Source organism: Chinchilla lanigera, unplaced genomic scaffold, assembly GCF_000276665.1.
Source record: "Chinchilla lanigera isolate Chin_1 unplaced genomic scaffold, ChiLan1.0 scaffold00002, whole genome shotgun sequence".
Classification (NCBI taxonomy): domain Eukaryota; kingdom Metazoa; phylum Chordata; class Mammalia; order Rodentia; family Chinchillidae; genus Chinchilla; species Chinchilla lanigera.
In genome coordinates this window covers 11,602,580-11,624,196 of record NW_004955403.1, presented here as the reverse complement: position 1 = coordinate 11,624,196, position 21,617 = coordinate 11,602,580, and the positions used below count along the sequence as shown (strand labels likewise).

General features: G+C 43.5%; 1 protein-coding gene across 4 annotated transcripts in view; it reads left to right on the top strand.

Annotated features, from left to right (window-relative positions):
* Itgav (integrin, alpha V) overlaps positions 1-21,617 on the top strand; it is an 81,274-nt gene that overhangs the window by 45,613 nt on the left and 14,044 nt on the right. For all 4 annotated transcript variants that reach the window (XM_013512423.1, XM_005373337.2, XM_013512419.1 and 1 more), the window contains exons 12-21: positions 129-331; positions 3,204-3,395; positions 6,044-6,089; positions 7,923-8,030; positions 10,496-10,554; positions 12,352-12,506; positions 15,724-15,861; positions 19,975-20,042; positions 20,789-20,936; positions 21,394-21,486. In XM_013512423.1, coding sequence (XP_013367877.1) covers positions 129-331; positions 3,204-3,395; positions 6,044-6,089; positions 7,923-8,030; positions 10,496-10,554; positions 12,352-12,506; positions 15,724-15,861; positions 19,975-20,042; positions 20,789-20,936; positions 21,394-21,486 — 1,210 coding nt within the window. The remainder of the gene's footprint in view (positions 1-128; positions 332-3,203; positions 3,396-6,043; positions 6,090-7,922; positions 8,031-10,495; positions 10,555-12,351; positions 12,507-15,723; positions 15,862-19,974; positions 20,043-20,788; positions 20,937-21,393; positions 21,487-21,617) is intronic.

The following is a 21,617-nucleotide window of genomic DNA, read 5'->3' as shown; positions in this document are numbered from 1 at the left end:
ATGAGTCAGCCGCAGGCTTTTAGAAGCGCCCGGGTCCTGAGTTTGGGAGAGATCGCAAAGCGGGGAATCTGAGTCCCTGCAAGAGCCGCGCCCAGGTGGACGAGCCTGACCCGGACTCTGGTCCTCAGCCTCGCAGACGTGTTCATCGGAGCGCCGCTCTTCATGGACCGGGGCTCGGACGGCAAGCTGCAGGAGGTGGGGCAGGTGTCGCTGGCGCTGCAGACTGCGTCCGGGGGCTTCCAGACCACCAAGCTCACCGGCTTCGAGGTCTTCGCGCGCTTCGGCAGCGCCCTGGCGCCACTGGGAGACCTGGACCAGGACGGCTTCAACGGTGAGGTCCGGCGCAGCCGCTGCGGGTGCCGATTTCCTGAGTCTGCCCAGAGGAAGGCCCCAGACCGCACCTGCAGAAGTGCGCTCTGGGAGGCCGAGGCAGGAGGATCGCAGATTCTAACCCAGCCTGGGCAACTTAGTGACTTAAGTGAGCCCTCTGTCTTGAAATAAAAAAGGGCTGGGATAAAAAATAAAAGTAGATAAATAAAATAAAAAGGGAGAGGGCTGAGGATGCAGCTCAGTGTGAAGGTCCTGTGTTCAGTTCCCGGGAGTGAGAAGAAAAAAAAATGTACGTGAGGAAAACCTGCTCCCCAGAAAGACGCAGCCTCCCTGAGTGACACCAAGTTTAAACACAGGTTGCTCTGCCTCCCTTCCCCCGCCAAATCAGAGCAAATTTTTTTCAAAGCCCGGAGCTCAGGAGTTATTTGTGCAGCTCAGGGTGGAGCGCAGCGTGATTTCACAGAGGCCCTTGTTTGAGGAAAAAGGTGCGAGCTGGGATACTGCGTCTCCGCCTCCCGCTGAGCGACAGCGCCCTCTACTGTCCCCGTGGCTACAGGTGCCGAAAGTGCACCCAGGCAGGTGGAGAAGGCAGTGCTGAGTCAGGTCACACAGTTGTTTGTTTCGTTACTGGAAAGGAATGCAGACTTAACTCTTGCTAAGCAGGCACTCTGCAACAGAGCTCTATGCCTAGATCTTTTTATTTTGAGACAGAGTTTTGCAAAATTGCTCAGGATAACCTCAAATTTGAGATCTTCCTGCCTCAGCCTCCTGAGTAGCTGGGAGTATAGGCGCGCACCATTGCTGTTTATAAAGCCAGCCTTAACTTACTGTAGCTATCTAAGAAGTTCTGAGCACAGCTATATGCCTCTTCATGGGAACATGCAAATGGTACGAACCCACTGTTTCATGGTAGTCCTATTTTGGTAGACATAGATATCTTTAAAAAGCGACGCTGACTTTCGCCCTATGACTGTTTTTAGAAGCATGAAACATAGATTACCAAGTTTTTTTTTTTTTTAAAGAATACTATTAAAATTTTTTTCTGGAGATCACAGGATGGAGAAATAAATGGTTTGTGTGTGTGAGCAATAACGTGGGGACGTGTGCCTCTCAAATGTACAGGGACGTTATTAAAAAGAAGCCTTTGAAAATACAGATGCCTTGCTCCTTGTGTAGGCTTGGCCTCTTCACCACAGTCCTCCCTTGTAGACAGCTGTAGGTTACACACCAGAAGGGTCTCCTGTACTAACTGTGCAAATTTTCAGGGTTTTGTAAACAACTAGTGTACATTTTGCTTCGAAAGGAAGCGTCTTAAAGAGTTGTCAGCGGGAGACTGTAACATACGTCAAATGGGAAAACCACTATTTATGGTAACAGAAACTGCCTGGAATATGCGGCCATGTTTGGGATTCTGTGTTGTGTACAATATCGAAGGCGTCCCTTGCTGGTGCCTGCATTTCTGGGGAATCCCTCGCACGCCTGCTGCCGCTTTGACGGGAGCGCAGTCCAGCCACTTGCAGAGCGTCCTTGATGTTGGGGTCTAGGCCGATGACCTCACCCTGCTTTTTATATTTTTGTTAGGATGTATTGTCTGTCCACACAACACATACGCACAGTGACAGCCCCCAAACTGACGTTTCACAGAGGTTTTACCCACAGCTTTTATTTTAGGAATGGATAACACGGTGTCGATGTTTTTCCCAAGGGTTCTCGTTTGGTCTTAGTATCACAAATGGTAGGTTGTGGATAAGAATGTCTTTAGGTCACCGGAGGGGCGTGCGTGCATGCGTGCGTGATGACGTACAGCGTGGATCTCTTTCGAGGACGTTAAGTGTCATTGCCCCGCCTTCCTGTAGTCCTGTCCACACCCCCAGCAGGAGAGCTCTTAGGCCTCAGAAGCAAGGTAGGAGGCCTCATCAACAACGAGACAGTAAGGCTGGCTATGTGGCCGCGCGGGAGTGAGGGCGGCTTGGGGAGGCCGCTCTGCAGCCGCAGAACAACTTTGCAAAGCCCTAGGGTGATTTTGTGCAGTTTTTGACCAAGCCTCTCCAGAAAAAGAGCAAGTAAAGTGATCATGGAGGAAACGAGTTGTGTGAGGATGAGGGCGTTGCAGACAGGACAGCTGGGAGAACCGAGAAATGGCAAACTTCCAAGGGTTTAGAAAATGTAGATTTCGTATTGTAGTTGTTCAGCATCGGAGCCATCTTTTATTGGGAAGTTGCATTTTAATAAATGCTTTCTTAGTGCATAAATCCATTCTGACATCGTGTCTGTCTTTCCCAGCTTTAAACGGGAATAAAGAAGGGCTCTTTCGGGCTAGAGATATAGCTCAGCGGCATAAGCGCCTGCCTGGCAAGCTTGACGTCATGAGTTCGATTTCCTGTACCAAAAAAAGAAGAAGGGCTTTTTTATGTAAATTAAAACCTGTTTTAAAAAAGATAACACATGCTTAGCTGCTGCCCCTGAAGTCCAAACACTCTGCCAGGTGCAAGAAATGGAACGGAGAGGCTGAGTCAGAGCCCACCTATGGCACAGTGTCGCACATCTGTAATTGTAGCGCTCGGGAGGCTGAGGCAGGAGGATCACTACAAGTTGAAGGCGAGCCTGGGCTACATAGTGAGTTCAAGGCCAGCGGAAGTACACAGTGAGCCCCTGCATCACAGAGCGAAAAAGCAGGCAAGGACATGGAGAGCGAGTGACAGTGGGCAGAGCAGGTTTGGACAGGCGGAAGGAAGGCTGCGCCCTGCCTGGGGGCTGGGTGGGTGTGGCTGAGAAACGACAGAAGGGACCGGTCTAGGATGGCAGAGGCTGACCCTGCCCGCTTTCCACCCTCCTTCCTAATGCGTCCTTCCTGTCTCCCTCCTTCCTCGCAGATGTGGCCATCGCAGCTCCCTACGGGGGTGAGGACATGCAGGGCCTGGTGTACATCTTCAACGGGAGAGCCTCGGGCCTGAGCCCGGCGCCCTCGCAGGCGCTGGCGGGGCAGTGGGCCGCGCAGAGCATGCCGCCCAGCTTCGGCTACGCGCTGAAGGGCGCCACGGACATCGACCGCAACGGGTACCCAGGTGCGGCCCGCGGCCCGGCCGCGCGCAGGAGCGCTGCCTGGCTGTGTGCGTGGTTGGCATTCCGCATGGTTCCCCTGAAACATTTTAGAGGCTGTGTTATTTCCACATTGTTCTCATCCCTGACGGGGATGTGAAGGAAAGACAGCTTAAGAAAAACAGTTCAGGGGCTGGGGATTTAGCTCACCAGCACAAGCGCCAGCCTGGCAAGCACAAGGTCGTGAGTTCGATTCCCGGTACGGGAACAAAAACCAAAAAACAAACAAACAAAAGAAAAACAGTGCAGACGCTGTAAACAGAAACTACTCATCCCAAGGTTTTGAAATGTTAGGCATCCTTTATTATTTTAAATGATCTCGCATCTTTACAGAGTAGCGGTGGGAACTGGGCATGCGTGTCACAGAATTTTTCTTTTAAGCCGAAAGATGTTAATGTATGAGTTGTTTTTCCTAAGCTGAAGCCTCGGCCTTCTAGTTTAGTTGCAGTGTTGGCACTTTGCGATCAGTAAGTAGGTTTTGGGTTGCAGTTTGGGCCCTCGTCTCTAGAAGGGTTCGCCATCACTGGATTAGTCTAATTTCTCTGGCTTTTAAAAAAGCCATTCTTTCATTTAGGAAGCCTGGGAATAAAACCAAGTTAGTTCACCATTAGACCAGATGTGGAAGGAGAGTCAGACTGGTCCCTGTCCCCAGGTTTCCCACTGAATTGATCCGCGCGGGCCCGGCCGGCTGCTTTGAGGCTCTTACACACTGGCAGTGTTCTCAGTGTGTCTAGGATCAGGAGGGGTCTTTGCTAGATACGAAATTCGGCTTAGAAAACTCAGGGGATCTTTGTTGTCAATATAGTAAATAGGAGCTCAGTGTACAAGCCTGCTGAAGTGCTCCTCGAAATAAGACAGAAACTTTGTTCTTACCTATAGATTGGCATTGTTTCAGAGTTTTTCTGGTATGAAAGCAGTATACTTATAACTAAACTTTTAGAAGATATAGCAAAATATATCTAATTGTTTTTCCATATTCATTTAACTATAATACGTATTCATATAGTTTTAAACAAAACTGAGTCAGTATTTATGTACTGCTTTTTTTTTTTGTACTGGGACTCGAACTCAGGACCTTGCTTTTGCCAGGCAGGCTCTGTGCTGCTGAGCTAAATCCCCAGCTGTACTGCTTATTATATATTGTATTCACTTAAAGTATCAGGAACATCTCATTTTGTTATTTTTTTAAGACATGAATTTTTAATATCCCATTCTAACAAATAGCTGTATCTTATTTTTGCCTTACTTTTGGCATTTATATCTTTATGCTTAATTCTGTTGCATAGCTCTGAATATTACCTTAGGAAAGTTTTGTGTGTAGGAGTGTTTGAGATAGGGTACTGCTATCGTAGCTCAGGCTGGCCTTGGACTCACTGTGAAGCCCAGCTTGGCCTTGAACTTGTAGCAGTCCTCCTGTCTCAGCCTCCAAGAGCTGGGATTCCAGGCATGTGCCACCATACCCAGCTCCTTAGGGACAAATCCTAGAATTGCTGTGTCAGAGGTGTGCAGTGCTTTTCTAGAAGCTGTTGGTACACGTGGTCAAATTACAATCCACTCCCTCCACGGAATTCTTTTTGTGAACCTCTAGCACTCACTATGAATAATTAGTGACCATTTCCCACGCTCATGCCTTTTAAAAAATAATTTTGACTCTATAATAGGTAGACAATATTATTTTAATTCAATTAACATTTTTAGTATAGGAAGGCATTTTTGTTCATGTCTATATTTTTTATTTCTTTTTCATGTTTTTTTCTTTTCTACTGAAATGTGATTTTCTTTTATTCATTTTTTAAGCTTGCTTTAAATATTGAACACTGTGTGTTTATTTTCCAGTTTCTCACAGTATGTATTTTAGGCAGAAAGAAGTTTAAAATGTTTATTTACTCCTCTGTACCCGGCTTTGTGCTTCTAATGTGCTTCTCTGCTTTGAAAGGCCTTTCTCAGGTGTATCTTGGGTGCATGGCGAGATGAAGTATGTTTCATTTTTTTCCAAATCTGAGACCCATCTGTTCCAGTTACACGTAAAAGCTAATACATTTGGTTTGTGCTGATTTGAATGCTATCTGCTGTCATGGGCAACATACCTCTATATGCCTTTTTGTTTTTGTTTTTGTTTTTGTTTTGTTTTGTTTTTGTCTTTTTGAGACAGGGTCTCGCTATGCAAGTCAGGCTGGCCTTGAGCTCACTTTTAGCCCAGGCTGGTCTCAAACTCAGAAAGATCCTCCTGCCTCAGCCTCCCAAGTGCTGGGATCACAGGCATGCACCACCACGCCCAGCTGCTTCTTTTGTTTTTGAAACAAGAGAAATGAGAAAAGAAAGAAATCCTACAATGGAATTGTAAGATCCACAGGCATCTGTAGAGCTCTTCCTGTTGAGGGCCTGCACTTCCTCACCGCTGCTCTTTTTACTGAGTGTCCACTAAGATAATTCTTGTCTACACGGATAAAAATCCAGTTTATGACCCACACTTGCACTGAAGCGGGTTGTTTACATATTTCAACTGTTTTAGCCTCACTCATGTTATCTTTACCCTTTAGTTCTGAAAATGTGTTTAAATCCTTTTACGTACATTAAGTGTATTAACACATTTTCCCACCTTCTCTTTTTTAAGACTTAATTGTGGGAGCTTTCGGCGTCGATCGAGCTGTCTTGTACAGGTAAACTCATGTTCTTGTACAGGTATAATCATGTAATATAGCAATGCTCTGAATTACTGGGAGGTTTTCAAATTAAGCGCCAGTGTTTGAATTGCAGTTTGATTTTTTTGCTTCAAGATTTGCTCTAGGCAAATCATACTTTTAGACAAGGAGGTCTCAAAGAAGAGAAGACTGTAGACTTTTTATTTAGAACAACATTCAGAATTTTCCCTTGTGTTTTAAATTTTGTCCAGAGACACTCTCCTGTGCTTTCTATTCTCTCCTCCTGTGTTTCTAATCTCTCTTTAAAAACTGCATGGGTGGCGGTGGGAGGGTAGCTCAGGAGGAGGCTGTGTGCCTAGCGTGTGTGAGGCCCTGGATTCAATCCAGCAATGAAAGAGAAAAATGTATACGGGTTTGTGTTTTCTATAAAAAGGAGGAAATTAACTTGATGCTACGCCTCAGAGTTCTGTGACCACAAGAACAGTGCATAATGAACCACAAAAGGAATATTTTATTAGAGCAGTGTGTATAAATGCATACATCTCTGCTTCCCAGCAACATATGTATTCCTGGTTCTCCGTGTCTTACCCGTTCCCGGTGCCTTAGAATGCCACCTGGTGTTGCAGGTAGATTAAGATGTTTACACTTCTGTGGACTGAATTCATACCTGGCAGGAAAACTAACACTGCTGCTGGGAAATAGTGTTTGTGTTGGTTCAACACAATTATAGCTATGGGAGAACGTGTATATCTGCAGATTTCAGGGATTTATCGTTTCAGGATAGAACTGTTGACCTGAGCCTACTATATTTTTCTGTAGGATTTAGACTTGTGCATCTCAGCTGTGAAGAACTGTATTTACAGGCTGAGAATCTCTCACCTGAAATGCTTACAATGAGAAGTGTTTCAGATTTTGGAGTTCTTCAGATTTCAGAATATTTACATTTACCAGTTGAGCATAGCTAATCTGAAAATCTCAAAGACTCAAATTCTGGAGAATTTTGAGCATTGGATTGGTACTTCAAAAGTTTCAGATTTTGGGATCGCAAAGCATTTTGTATTACGAATGTTCAATCTGAATAGTAATTTATTATTTTAGTTTTTTAAATTGCTGTTAATAGCTGGGTTTGATAGCACATACCTGTAGCTGCAGCACTTGGGAGGCTGAGGCAGGAGGATCACTGTGAGTGCAAGGCCAGCCTGGGCTACATCGTGAGACCTAAATCAAAAAAACCAAAAACAGTAAGAGTAACATGAGGTTATATTCCCATGGTAAATATTCAAACAGTACAAAAAGAACATCAATAAAAATGTATTTTTCATTGCAGTTGCCAGTTTATTAGTATATTCTACCAGAAGTGCCCTGCTTGTTAAAGAAATGATGTGTACATATCCTTGTATATCTGTAGGCGCTCCTTCTGTGCTGTGGGATTCTCTTCCTCTCGTACTACAGTTATATCTTGATGTATCTGGAGAGTATTCTGTGTCAACACAGGTCGGTTTGTGGCACTGACAGCTCCCAGTATAGTGAGTTATAGTAGGTGGGGATGGGGCAATGTCACGGCTCATTTAACCATCCTGTGGTAGTGGACTGAACTCAGACAGGCTGGCCGATTTTCCCACTTTGCCTGGAACTGAGTGACTTCCCAGAACACAGGACTTTTTGTCTGAAATCAGGGCATTTTGGGCCACTGGGCATGATTGGGTATCTTAGACTCCTGTTGTATTTGCTGTTGCAGTGTTTCAGTAGACCTTGTGTCCTATCCGTGGTGAATAGTAACCTAAAATGCTTACATCGATCTAATTATTTATAACATTTTTCCTTTTTCTTCCTTTTCTTTTTAAAATCTAGGGCCAGACCAGTTATCACCGTAAACGCTGGCCTGGAAGTCTCCCCTAGCATTTTAAATCAGGACAATAAAACTTGCCCGTTGCCTGGGACGGGTCTCAAAGTTTCCTGGTAAGAATATTTGTACAGTCATGGTGGTGATTGTGATTAGTAGTTCAGCCACTTAAGGGCTGAACTATTACTAAACAGTTTCTGTGAATTGACTCTGTTTTCTTGTCAAAGATTGGGTTAGAGGAATTGTTTTCTAAAGAAGCTACCTAGCAGGCTCTAGAAGTATTCTATAGACTAGTGTAAAAGCACCTTTTATTTTATTTATTTTGTTTTTGTTTTTTTCTGGTACTGGGAATCAAACTCACGACGTTGCACTCGCCAGGCAGGCGTTGTGCCACTGAGCTAAATCCCCAGCCCCTTAAAAGCACCTTTTAAAGAACTACGATCAAGTATATTCAAAAAGAAGGAAAAGCTAATAAGACTTTAGAACTCATTTTATATTTAATTTTAAACAGGCACTTGAACATTTAAAAATTAAAAAGATAAGACCCTTTTTAGATTTCATATCTATGAAGAGCTATATGAAAAATTATAGTGGTTTTTTTTTTTTTTTTTTTTTGGTTTTTCTCCGATACTGGGAACTGAACTCACGACCTTGCGCTTGCCAGGCAGGCGCTTTTGCCGCTGAGCTAAATCCCCAGCCCCTATATGAAAAATTATAAATAAAATTACATTATATATAAAATTATAGTTATAAAAATTATTAAAATGCTCTAGGTAGCATTTTGGTCTTTTACTTGCTCCTTTGCTAATTTATTCCTAAGCCCAATGTCTGAATTCTTCTGTCCAGTGTTGTGTTTCCAAATTCTGTCACGTGTGTGCTACTCCCATGATTTTTGCTATATTTTCATCCTGCATATATTTTCTTGAGTTTTCTTTCTTTTTCTTTCTCTTTTTTTGGGCTTTTTTCCGGTACTGGGAATCGAACTCACAACCTTGTGCTTGCCAGGCCGGCACTATGCTGCTGAGCTAAATCCCCAGCCCTTCTTGAGTTTTCTTTAAATTGACTTACCTTCAAAATACTTAGAAAAATAAAGTATAGAAGCCAGTATCTTTCTCACATATGTCAAAGTAAATATGAGGTTAATTATTGCAAGAACTTTGCCCATGTGCTGTTAAAATCACCAGGAGTGGCCTGCTTTGGGGGACACTGTTTATGTTCCTTATAAAAAAATCACTGAGAGTTTACAGCTAATGAGGAGGACTGGTAGCAAGGACAATTTTCTTTCAAAAGAGCTGGTGAAAGATATTTTTTGTTTTTGAGTTATTCCAGCCATTAAAATTTTATAATTTTGGGGGGGAGGTTACTGGAAACAGTCACGTTTGTTTTTTGTTCTTGTTGATTGGCTGCGAAGTTGTTTTCAGGCTTGTGGCTTCCAGTTTTACTACCTCTGTTCCTCCATTCACCTTACACGTGACCGTGTCGTGAGTGTGATTGTAATTATGCTAATAACTAGAAGGCCAGAAGTGCACCATTAATGACAGTAGTAACTTCCATACCATTTAGACTGTGGTGCAGAACAAGAAAGACATTCTGCACCATAATTCAGTAAACACAATACTTACATCCATTTTGTTTATTTAATTTTTCCAAGATGTTGGATATGGTCTGTTAAACTGATTTCATGACCTGTGAAGAAACCGTACAAAGAAAACCCTTCTCTAGAGGAGCTTGCCAATTAAATGGTGCTTCAGCGGGGCTTTTTACTAAGTGAGGCATTATTTCCAATCTGAGCTGTCAACCAAAAAAAAAAAAAGGGGCCGGGGATTTAGCTCCGCAGCACAGCGCCTGCCTGGCAAGCGCAAGGTTGTGAGTTCGATTCCTGGTACCGGAGAAAAACCAAAAAAAAGAAAAAAAGAAGACAACAAAACCAATCTGAGCTGTCATTCTCCTCATTTAAATGGAACATGTTTGGTCAACTCGGGAGGAGCTTGGCATATTCCTTCCCTTTGTCTCATCAAGAAAGGAAACAGACTTAGATTACTGAAGGGTGAGTTAGATTGGCCCGAGTAGTTTCATGTTTTAACAGTAACAGTGAGACACAAGGCCTCGAAGTAGAAGGACACTGGGCACCATTTCAACCAAGTATGGGTTTAAATGTCAAAAATCCGTGTCCATCCTACATGAGTACAGGCTTTACTTTCTCATCACCTTTCCCCAAACAAGGCAGCATGTTTGTGTGTTTGTTTTGGTGCTGGGAATCGAACCCATGACCTTGCACTTGCCAGGCAGGTGCTGTGCTGCTGAGCTATCTCCCCGGCCCCCCGCAGTACAACTGCTTATACAGTGTTGACATTGTATTGATGGTGAGGTAGAAACGTTGGATGTGTGGGAGGGTATCTGTTGATTCTATACAAACACAACAGCACTTTATTAAGGGAGCTGAGTGCCCACTGAGTCTCCTATCTGTGGGATAGTTCCCAGCCCCAGAGACCACTGTATTAGTCCTGCGATAGTTGGGTGATATTTACAAGTATATCTGAACTGGATTGTAGAATTTACGTGTTTTTTTATTTTCTTACAGTTTTAACGTCAGATTCTGCTTAAAGGCAGATGGCAAAGGAGCACTTCCGAGGAAGCTCAGTAAGTGTCTTATGAGAAAAACATACTATTTTAATGCTGCTGTACACAGAGCACTTGAAAAAAATGCTTTAATGCTGAGTACAGTGTTGTGTGCCTGTAATCACAGCGCTTGAAAGGCTGGGGCAGGAGGATCTCCAGTTTGGAGCCAGCCTGGGCGACAAGATGAGCTCAAGCCAGCCTGGACCAGATGGTGACACCCTGTTTCAAAACAAAAAAAAAGAAAGGCCAACAACCGCAGCAAAAAGAACAGTTGTAGGATATTTGGATAGTATTGTTCGTAATGAATGTTACATATTAAGACGTGTTTGCATTTTCATTCTTAAAGACTTTAAAATGGCAAAGTAGTTGCTTTCTTGGACGACTCTTGAGCCAGTTCAGAACTAACACATTTATTAAGGGCCGCGAGCAGAGCAGCCCCAGGATGGAGCCTGTGCTGCCTTGGGCCGGGTTAGTGATGCGAGAGAAGTGAATTCTGGGAAAAGGAGCCGCTGTTTTTCAGTAGCTGGGGAGACCCCCGGAGCAAAGGAGTGAGAAGCAGAGAAAGCTTTGGCCACTAAATTTAATTCACGCAGTGGCAGATAGTGACTCAAGATCTGTCCCGGGTTCCCTGCTGAGTAGTACTACACAGAGGGCGCTGAGCTGGGGTAGCGGGAGTCCTGGCACCCCTGGGGCTCATGCCACAGAGGCAAGAGCTGTGCCGGGAAGGCTGAGGCAGGAGAGTGCTCAGTGTGTTTGAGAAACTAGTGAGGGTCCGTGTGGCTGACTAAAACAGAACCCAGAGCAGATCAACCCTGGGCTTTCACCTGGGTGTGAGATGAGAGGTTCGAGTAACTTACGGTTTTAAGAACTTGAACTCCTGTCCCTTTAAGAAACTATGTAAAGACCTGAATCTTAGAAGGCCTTAATCCCAGCAGCTGTGCTTCAAGCGCTCTTTGGTTTTTTTGGCAGTGCTGAGGCTCGAGCGCAGGGCCTCATGCATGCTAAGCAAGCACTCCGCCGTGGATCTACATGCCCAGCGCTTTTTATTTTGAGACAAGGTCTGGCTCAGTTGCCTATGCTGGCCATGAACTTGGGATTCTCCTGCTTCAGCTTCCGGAGTAGCTAGGATTGCAGGCATGGCCACAGCACCCAGCCTGTGCTTCAGACTCTCGAACGCAGGTTTATCTTCGAATGATCCTTGACCATTTATGCTCCATGTGGCCTCTTGCTTCCAAGGTGCTTATTTCCCCGGTAATTTCCTGTGTTGGCAGGAGTTACGGGTGATCCCGTGCATGGCTCATCCGTCCTTGTGTTTAGTGCAGTGACTGGGGCACACAGCCATGCGTGCTTCTCCAGCAGAATTGCCGAGTCTTGGACTTGGGTTAAGAGTAGAAGTCTTTGCTGTTGTTGTCATTGTTTGCTGAGGGTTGGACCCAGGACCTGGCACCTGCGAGGCACTGGCACCACCCGTCCCTCTGCCCGGGGATGAGAGGCTCCGTTCACATCTGTTCCGCCCTTTGGATGCCCTCTTTCCCTTGGCTTACATGAAAAGACACAGTTCTTCATCTGCTATCTCTTTACGACCATCATTATTTAGAATTATGTATATTACCTTGGGAAGGGTCAGATTAATTCTTTAATTATTATGAAATAATTATTCCAAATTAACATGGTGTAGTCTCACTACCATGTATAGGCCTGATTTGGAAAGAGATTATTTGTCAGAAATAAATACGTGCGTGTATGACAACTCTAGATGCCTAGCGCAGGGCTGTGTCCGTAGGAATATGTTGGTTATAAACCCTCTGATCTGTGTAGACTTCCAGGTGGAGCTTCTTTTGGATAAACTCAAGCACAAAGGAGCAATTCGCAGAGCACTGTTTCTCCATAACAGGTCCCCGGCTCACTCGAAGAACATGACCATCTCCAGGGGGGGCCAGAAGCAGTGTGAGGAGCTGGGGGCGTATCTGCGGGTAAGAGGCACTCTCTGCTGCCGTCTTGTTTAGTTACCACTTTTTCTTTCTCATTGAAATTATTTTTGCTTCCAATAAACTGGTATTTAACCAAGAGGAAAAGCACAGCACAAAGATGCACCTGAGGAAATCTGGCTTTTGAAGCGTGCAAGCTGACCCTGGGATGCATGGGCTTCCCTCCTGGCAGACAGGATGTTCCAAGTGGCCTTGGCACAGCAGCGTGAGTGAGGAAGCGTAATAAACACACGTCCTGAACATTGCTGGCCTCATAAGACAGTCGCCAGACTCTCCAGGCCCCCTGAGTCTGAGTTGGGAGCTGAGAGGCGATGAATGGTTGTTGGGGAAGGGCGGGTCTTGGGGACAGCGGGGCAGTGACCGCAGACCTCAGTCAGGGGTTCAGACCCACAGAGGCTCCTGCATTAGGCGCAGACCCTCAGAGAAGCGCGTTGCTGTGAGGCCCAGGGTGCACAGAGCAGGCGCACAGCCTGAGGAGAGCCACGCGGCGGATGCCCCAAGGGCCAAGGTTAGGTTCAGTCAAACGTGAGCTCCCCAAACAGAAGTGAAAAGAGAACACCCCCCATCCGTACGAGGATGCCAGCGGCTAGAAGATACCAGATTTTACACCTGTGAGGACGTGGGAGTTGGAATTATCAGTTACATGATATAAATTTGTATAAAATACTTAAAGAGATAAAGGATGAGAATTTAAAAAAGACAAAAGCATCAGTAACGGTTTAGCAGACGTGGTATAATTAACGTGATTGATGTAATAGACCTATAGAGAACCCAGCATGCAACAATTGGAGGATACAAAAATTGACCCATAAAGGGAGTTTAAATGTATTTCCAGAAGTGGTAGCATAGAAAACACGCTGTCAGATCGCGGCACAGTCCCGTTAGCTTTCCAGTACTGTAAGAAATATCTGAGGCGAGCAGCTTACAAAGAGGAAAGGTTTTCCGTGGCTCAGAGTTTTGGAGGTGCCAGGAACTTCGTCAACCTCATTGCTCACTGGGTCTGAAGTGAGGGCAAAGCTGCTCACCTCAGAGCTGGGAAAGAGGAGGGGGACAGTGTCCCGACATCATCCTCAAGGGCTTGACCCCAGGGACCTTCAGACCTCCCGCTAAAGATGCCCCACTTCTGAACGAGCCTGCCCCCCACCCCTGGGGGAGCCCCGATGGTGACCAGATGTTTAGTATGTGGATCTTTGGAGGACCTTTAGGGTCCAAACCCCAGCAACAGTTTTTATCAGTAAGAGAAAGTTAGAAAATTGGTTTCCTGGGGAATCACAGAAAATGTGATTCTAAATAACTGAATGGTTTAAAAAAGGATCATGATGAGTTTTACCTAGAACGGAATCGTCACGAAAATGCTACATATGACAATGGGTGAATGCCATGGAAGCCAAATTAAAGATACATGTATTTATTCCCTTAAGTGATGTGTAAGTGAATGGTTGACAAAGAAAATAATAAAGAAGAAGTACAGAAAATCCCCCACAAAACTTGGAGTTGAAAAGGGACATAAATAACTGTAAAGTAGGGATTAAAATAGCAATATCATGATAAGCTTTTGCTAAATATAGGGAAACTGAAGCAGAAATTTTTAAGCATACAGAATACAACTGCCATGAGAAGAAATGGAAAACCTGGATGATCCTCAGCCATTTTTGAATAATTGAATTCAAACTAAAAATCTTTACACCTGGGCATGGTGGCACAGGCCTGTAATCCCAGCACTTGGGAGGCTGAGGCAGGAGTATTGCTGTGAGTTCAAGGCCAGTCAAGGCTACATAAATGAGTTCAAGGCCAGCCTGCGTTAACAGTGAGACCTTGTCTATAAATGAATGAATGAAAATGTATGTCTTTACACAAAGGAAGCTCAGGCCTGGGGGTGGTTGACAGACTTATGAGACATTTTTGATCTTAAAACAAATCCATCAAATCAGAAAAACTAAAAAAATTTCCAATTCATCCTGTTACACAAGAATTACCACCTTGATTGATCAGCAATAGTACAAGAAAGTGGAATTTCAGGCCCGTTGTACTCAAAAGTACTTATGTAGCATTACTAAATCACCACAAGTGAACAATTCATAAAAGAAGAGCAATAGGTCAAGCAAGATTAATTCTAGGGTAGGGTAACATTAAAGATCAGGACTTGGAACTTACTGTATAAATAGACTGAGGTAAAAAGATGACCGTCTTACTTAGGTACAGGAAAAGCTTTTGATTAAATCACATAAAGTTTTCACAACTTAAGAAAGAAAAAGACAAAGTTCTAACTATGAAGAAATACAAATTTAAACGTAAACAAAGCCATGAGCTGCTATTAGTTGGTTAAGATGTGAATTCATGGGCCTCTTACACATTGCTGATGGTAGTGTAAGTTGTTAGGCAGACTGGAAAAGAACACAGTAAGATAGAGGTGACAGATCTTGTCACTATGTTTAAAATAATCACTGCAACAATTTTTGTAATAGCACAAGCACACCCAAAACAGCCTAAATAGCAATGGCTAAATTGCACTGTACTACATGATGAAATGTTGCTCAACCGCAAATTTAATCTTGGCCATATGCAAGCGGAGGTGAATGTTCAATGGAAAGCAAATCATAGTCTACGGAGAATCCCATTTTCTGATACATGAGGAAAAAGCACACCTGAAGAATATGCTGTTTACTGACACGCAAAGTAGTAAAAGCTGGATTCATCAGACCTATATGCATTTGGCCCCCAACAATTTGAGACTATAAATACCGATGATACATCGGACACAAAAAGATGTCCAAAATTTTTCCCCAGAAAATGATGCCATAGAAAAGCAAGCCAGGGAATGGCAAATCTAACACTGGGTAGTCACTTCTCTGCGCAGGGAGCAGAGGGTGAGAGGGGAGGGGCCGATGGAAGCTCCGTCGGAATCAGCATTGTTCTAGTTACTATGCTGGGTGTGCGTTTTAGTGCTCATCTCATTAACATGCCTCACGTATTTTCTGTGAGTAGCATACATCGTAAAACAGAAACTGCTTAAAAGCCCTCGGTAGATAACGGTAAGCTTTTGAAAGACTCCGCTTTGAACTACACTTACACAATAGCGTTTCTCAGTTTGCTTTGAAGGCGGTTCAAGAGAGGCGCACAGCTGGCTTGGGGTTTGTGGTGTGGATTTCCCTGGATCGTTTAGGTCGATGCTGTCTTTAATTGGAGGCTTTTGCCTTTCTAGGATGAATCTGAGTTTAGAGACAAGCTCACCCCGATTACTATTTTCATGGAGTACCGGCTGGATCACAGAACGGCGGCGGATGCCACAGGGCTGCAGCCCGTCCTCAACCAGTTCACCCCCGCCAACGTCAGCCGGCAGGTACGCGGCCCGGGCCCAGACGTTGGAAGGGAGTGCGCTCCTCCAGCTGGGAGACTGGTCAAACAAGTCAGAGGGGAAGGAAGCTGAGCTCTTAGGTCAGAGATATTTAAACCCACTTAGAACTTAGTTCAGAGAAGGACAGGGTCATATTTCATATACATAAAGCAATGCAAGGAAAAATACCAGTTTATTTACACAGTGGCTTTTTAGTATTTTGCTAACCACCATCTCTGATATCTCTATCACCTTCTTTCTCCTTTTTTTGGTGTTTTGAGAGTAGATACCCTGGGCTGGCCTTGAGCTCATGATCCACCTGTTGTGGATCATTCAGGACAGCCTCCTGAATGCTAATACTCATGTTATCTTTGATGTACATTTAAAAAGAGTGGAACATATTCACATATACATGGAGAATACATAGATAGCTCTTTTTGGCTGTGTCTCGTGGCACACACCTCTAATCCCAGCACTGGGGAGACTTTATTTTTTATTTTAAAGAGGAAAAAAAAAAATCAGACCACACAACTTAGCAAAACTCTGACCCAAAACAGGAAAATAAAAAAGGGCTGGGAATGTAGCTTGGTGGAGAGGATCAATGCCCAGCAGCAAAAGCAAACAACAGAAACCAAAAACTAATACAAAACAACGGTCTATATTTAAATATTTCTATTTCCTATTCCTTTTATTGTTTCATGTTCATATTCTTAGATTAATATTTTTTCTCAGAATTCTTTTTTTTTTTTTTGTCTTTTTGAGACAGAGTCTCACTATGCAGTTCAGGCTGGCCTTGAGCTTGCTTTGTAGCCCAGGCTGGTCTCGAACTCGCAACAATCCTCCTGCCTCAGCCTCCTGAGTGCTGGGATTACAGGCGTGCACCAACATACCCGGCCTCTCAGAATTCTTTAAACTCAATCTAGGGTTTTTTTTTGTTTGTTTGTTTGATTTTGGGTTTTTTTGATACTGGAAGTTAATTAGGGTCTCCTGCATGGTAGGCAAGTGCACTACCAGTGAAGAACATTCCCGTTTTTTTGTTGTTTTTTTAATATTTGAGATGGGTATCAAGTTGCCCAGATTGGCCTCCCGTTTACAATCCTCCTGCCTCAGCCTACTTTGTCTTCCTTTCTAAAAGATCTCTTGGGATACTTTTTTAGACGGGGATATAGAGATGGGGGAGACGGGGTAATTTGAGAGGAGTAGATGTATGACAGCAGTATAATAAGGAAGCTAAAATATTTTTAAGCGTTTTTAAAATAATTTTTATGTTTTAACAATTCATTGTTGTATTTCATTTTACACATTAATAACCCCAGTATATTTGCAATTTTGATAAAGTTCTGATAAATTTTGATGAATAATAATGAACATCAAACATCTGGGCCTCTTAGGGTCTATTATTCAGTATTATGCTTTCCATAAAGATGGATTTTACTTCTCCCTTTATTGTGTCCGTGTTTGTCAACAGTGAAATGATGCGCTTTAAGATTTTCTTCCACATTCTTAGCTTTGTTACTTGTTCCTGTGGTAATTCCCTACCTCATCATTTTTATTATTTATTCCTAAATGGAGCCTTCATTTCCTTAGTCATATTACAGACTCTCCTGTTGCAGTCTGCCTGCAGATTACCGATGCCGAACAGAAATACAGTATACGGCAAGCCACATTCATAACTTTAAATTTGGTGGTTAGTGAAATTTTTTTAAAGGTAGAAAGAAAACCGGTGAGGTTAATTTGAATAAGTTATCTGTGTTAGTTTGCCAGGGCTACCTTAACAAAGTACCACAGACCCTGTGGCTCAGATAACAGGAACTGATTTTCTCATACTTCTGCAGGCTTGACAGTCCAGTCAGGTGGTGAGCAGGGTTGGTTTCTCTGAGGCCTCTGTCCTGGGCTGGTGGGTGTTCACCTGCATGTTCAGGGGGTCTTTCCATCTGGGTGTGTCTCTCTGGATTCCTGTCCTACAAAACACAGGTCAGTCATATTGGATGAAGGCCGACCTTGGTCTCACTTCGGTCAGCTCTCTGAAGACTTAGCTCCCAGTACAACCCTATTCTGAGCCACTAGAGGACAGGATTTCAACATAGGATTTGGGGCACACATAATTCAGCCTATGACAGTATCCAAAACATCATTTCAACACAGTCAACTTAAAAGTTGTCAGTACATTCAGTCATTACATTCAGTTTTTATAATCCCCCAAATCCCAAGCATATTATACACATAGCGCATGTATAAACTCAGTAAGTTTTCATTGAAAAATATGTTTTTGTACTTAGAATTCATATAATTTACAGCTGAAAAAGTACATGTGTACAATTAAGTTGTTCTAAACGTGCTAAAAGTTTTTCAGTAGTGGATTCAAATACCCATTTTTAAATGTAAATGAATTAAAATAAACAAATGCGGGGCTGGGGATTTAGCTCAGCGGCACAGCGCCTTCCTGGCAAGCACAAGGTCGTGAGTTCGATTCCCGGTATCAGGAAAAAATGAAAAATAAAATAAACAAATGCAAAAATCAGTATCTCCATCACACTAGGCATGTTTCATGTGCTCAGAAGCCATGTATGGCTTCCTAGTGGCAATTCTGTTGGTTTTTTTTTTTTTTTTCTTCCAGTACCAGGAATCGAACTCATAACCTTGCGCTTGCCAGGCAGGCGCTTTGCCGCTGAGCTAAATCCCCAGCCCTGGCAATTCTGTTGGACAGAGCAGAATTAGAGTTTCATCCTTTGGAATTGGACTGAGTAGTGTTTTCTGCAGAAAGAATATTTTCCTTCATTTTTAAAGTTCAAGTATATATTGAGTTCTTCCTCCATACAAGATAGGAAGCATGTAACCCTAGAGATATGTTTCTGTAGGCATGCAAGATGTTGCTTTGTGAAACCATCTCTCCCCAGAGCACATGTTAATACTGTAACTGCTCCAATGCTAGTTAAGTCCTTTTTCTTCTCTTAAAGTGGTAGTTGGCCAGGTATCCCTTTACCGCTATTTTATAAATAATAAATTACACAAATTTCAGATGCATACCATATCACTATTTCATTAGTTATCTGCCAAATCCACTCCTTATTCTTGAACTAATTGAGCAGTGATTTATACCTGGTGTGACAAAGAATCATCATAAATTTTTCTAATGGTTGTGACTTTTTCTTTTTTCTTAAAGCTTAGAGCAACCGCTTATGTCTAGGTGATTGAGTTCATTGACATAGGTTTTTTCGGGTTTCATGCTAATAAAATGGCAGTTCAGATCCCTGTCATATAATGCCATTCTGAGTAGCTGTGCATCTCTTATGATTTAGAAGTATATAATCATCATCTAGTTTTAAAGAATTCATTATTCTCCCCCCCTTAAAATGCTTTCATCTCTACTTTTTATCTGCCTTTCTCTCTCTGTCAAGGTCTGAAGCCCTTTGGATGCTAGGAGACCCATTCTGGCTTCACCTTTATTGATCCTTTTGTGAACTTTTGCATTCTCTCTTCCCCACTGTCTGCTTCCTTCCTTCCTTTCTCCTCCCCTTATCCCCTCAGGTTTTCCCACACTGGTTTTCCCACTCCGGCTGGTTTTCCCACTCTGGCTGGTTCCGTCTCCTGGCCAGATGCAGAGGAGAAAAAGTTCAGGTGTTTGCTTCTTTCACCTGTCCCAGTCATTTTAGTTCTTGTCCCTTTCTTCCTTTCTGAGTGGCTGTGCACATGCTGGGCTCGTTCTGTTTCTCTCCCCCTGTGGTCCTCCTCTCTGCATTGCTGCCGCTGTCTGCAGCCCCTTCCTCCCTTACCCTCCGCACCAACATTTTCATGAGAAATTCTAGAAGGAAGCTTATTTTGCCCAAGCTCGCACAGCTTAGCTGGCAGCAGAGCGCAAATGAACTCTTTATTTCTTGACTTACTTTCTCTCCTACCCCAGACTTTGTTTGTTGTTTTCCGTTCTTGACTGGTGACACTGACCTGGCTATAAATAAATAAGTGGCCACAGTCACTTTGCCTCCAGGAATACAAGCAAGCTGATGGGTACATAGGAATATCTGCATGTATGCATCTACTTGTACACATATATACACACTGTGTGCACAACTTAATTGCTATTTTTTTATGTAAAAAAAAACCGCAAAATGTCTTTTCTAGGCTCACATTCTGCTTGACTGCGGTGAAGATAATATCTGTAAACCCAAGCTGGAGGTTTCTGTAGATAGGTAAGTGTTACTCCAAACAACAAATGTTATCGTATAAAATTTAAATGAGCAGCACCTTTTCCCATTCTATTAATATTTTAAAGAGAATTGATTATAATAAAATAATGCATGATTGTTATAATAAAACTATTTATCATGAGCTGAGAAATATATATACTCTGTTTTCACTAGTTCCCCGTCCTGATTTATAACCATTCAGCTTTAAAGTAGTGTCGCAAAGTAATATTATATGATCTGAAAAATATACTTCCTTGCACACATACGCTTTTTTTTTTTCTGGTACCAGGAATCAAACTCACAACCTTGCGCTTGCCAGGCAGGCGCTGTGCCACTGAGCTAAATCCCCAGCCCCTGCACACATACTCTTAACTCTAAGGATACCCTTACCATTTTGTAGAACATAAAGTGGCAAGTTCATTGTGAAAATTATGATGAAGAAGTAATTCAGCTTTTAGAAAAATAATTAGGGAATTAAACAGTGCATAAAGATATAAAGTTACTCCTGTGATAGGAATACCAGTGACTTACTAGTGGCATCGGTGTTTTCTTTTATGGAGAGAAGAATTAGGTTTGCCCCCAGCGTGCTGTTTTCTTTTTTCTATCAAGCTGCGGAGAGATCTTTTAAAATACCCCGAAACCCTGCGGAACGGATCCCTGCTGCCTTTGTATTTATCTCTTGTTCCTTTGAACAGCCCTGTGCTCCCGTATACACTTCACTCACTGTCTGCATTTGTCTTAACTTCCAGTGATCAAAGGAAGATCTATATTGGGGACGACAACCCTCTGACGTTGATCGTGAAGGCTCAGAACCAAGGAGAAGGCGCCTACGAAGCCGAGCTCATCGTGTCGATCCCCCCGCAGGCTGATTTCATCGGGGTTGTCCGCAACAGCGAGGTAAGCAAGCTGCCGCTCCAGAAACCCAGGTGCACCCGCACAACTTGCTAACACTAATGGGCTGCTCCTGTACCTAGGGCTAAACCAGAGAACAGTAGAGTGCCTGCCTTCCCTAATTCCTTTTCAGCCTAATGCTTTGCTTAATGCATCAATAGAGCGTTTTTAGAATAGCGAGCAAAGTGCCTGCAAATGAGGTCAGCTAGGTAAAGTACCATCGCGGTGTCTGCTGACCACCCTGCGGTTCAGAATCACTTGCACCTGTGGCTGTGGCCCCTGCAGCCCGTCCTGGTTTCTCTCTTCCGCCATCTTTGCTCAAATAGATTTATTTGCTTCATAAGGAAATGTAAATATGTAACTGCTTGATATTGTGTAGGAACTTTGTGTTATGGAAAAGTAGTTGTTTCTGCTTTTTTGGCCACTAATTTCCGTTTATATCCTTTTTCTTTGTCCCTCACAGGCTTTAGCGAGACTCTCTTGTGCATTTAAGACAGAAAACCGAACCCGGCAGGTGGTGTGTGACCTAGGAAACCCCATGAAGGCTGGCGCACAAGTAAGGCGTTCTCAGTGAACGCACCCCACTCCCCACTCCGCCACACTTACACAAACAGACTGCAGTACTTTTCTCTGGGTTTGTTCATAGTAATAAAAAAAAGACCCTTCAAAATAGTGCCTCTAAATTTG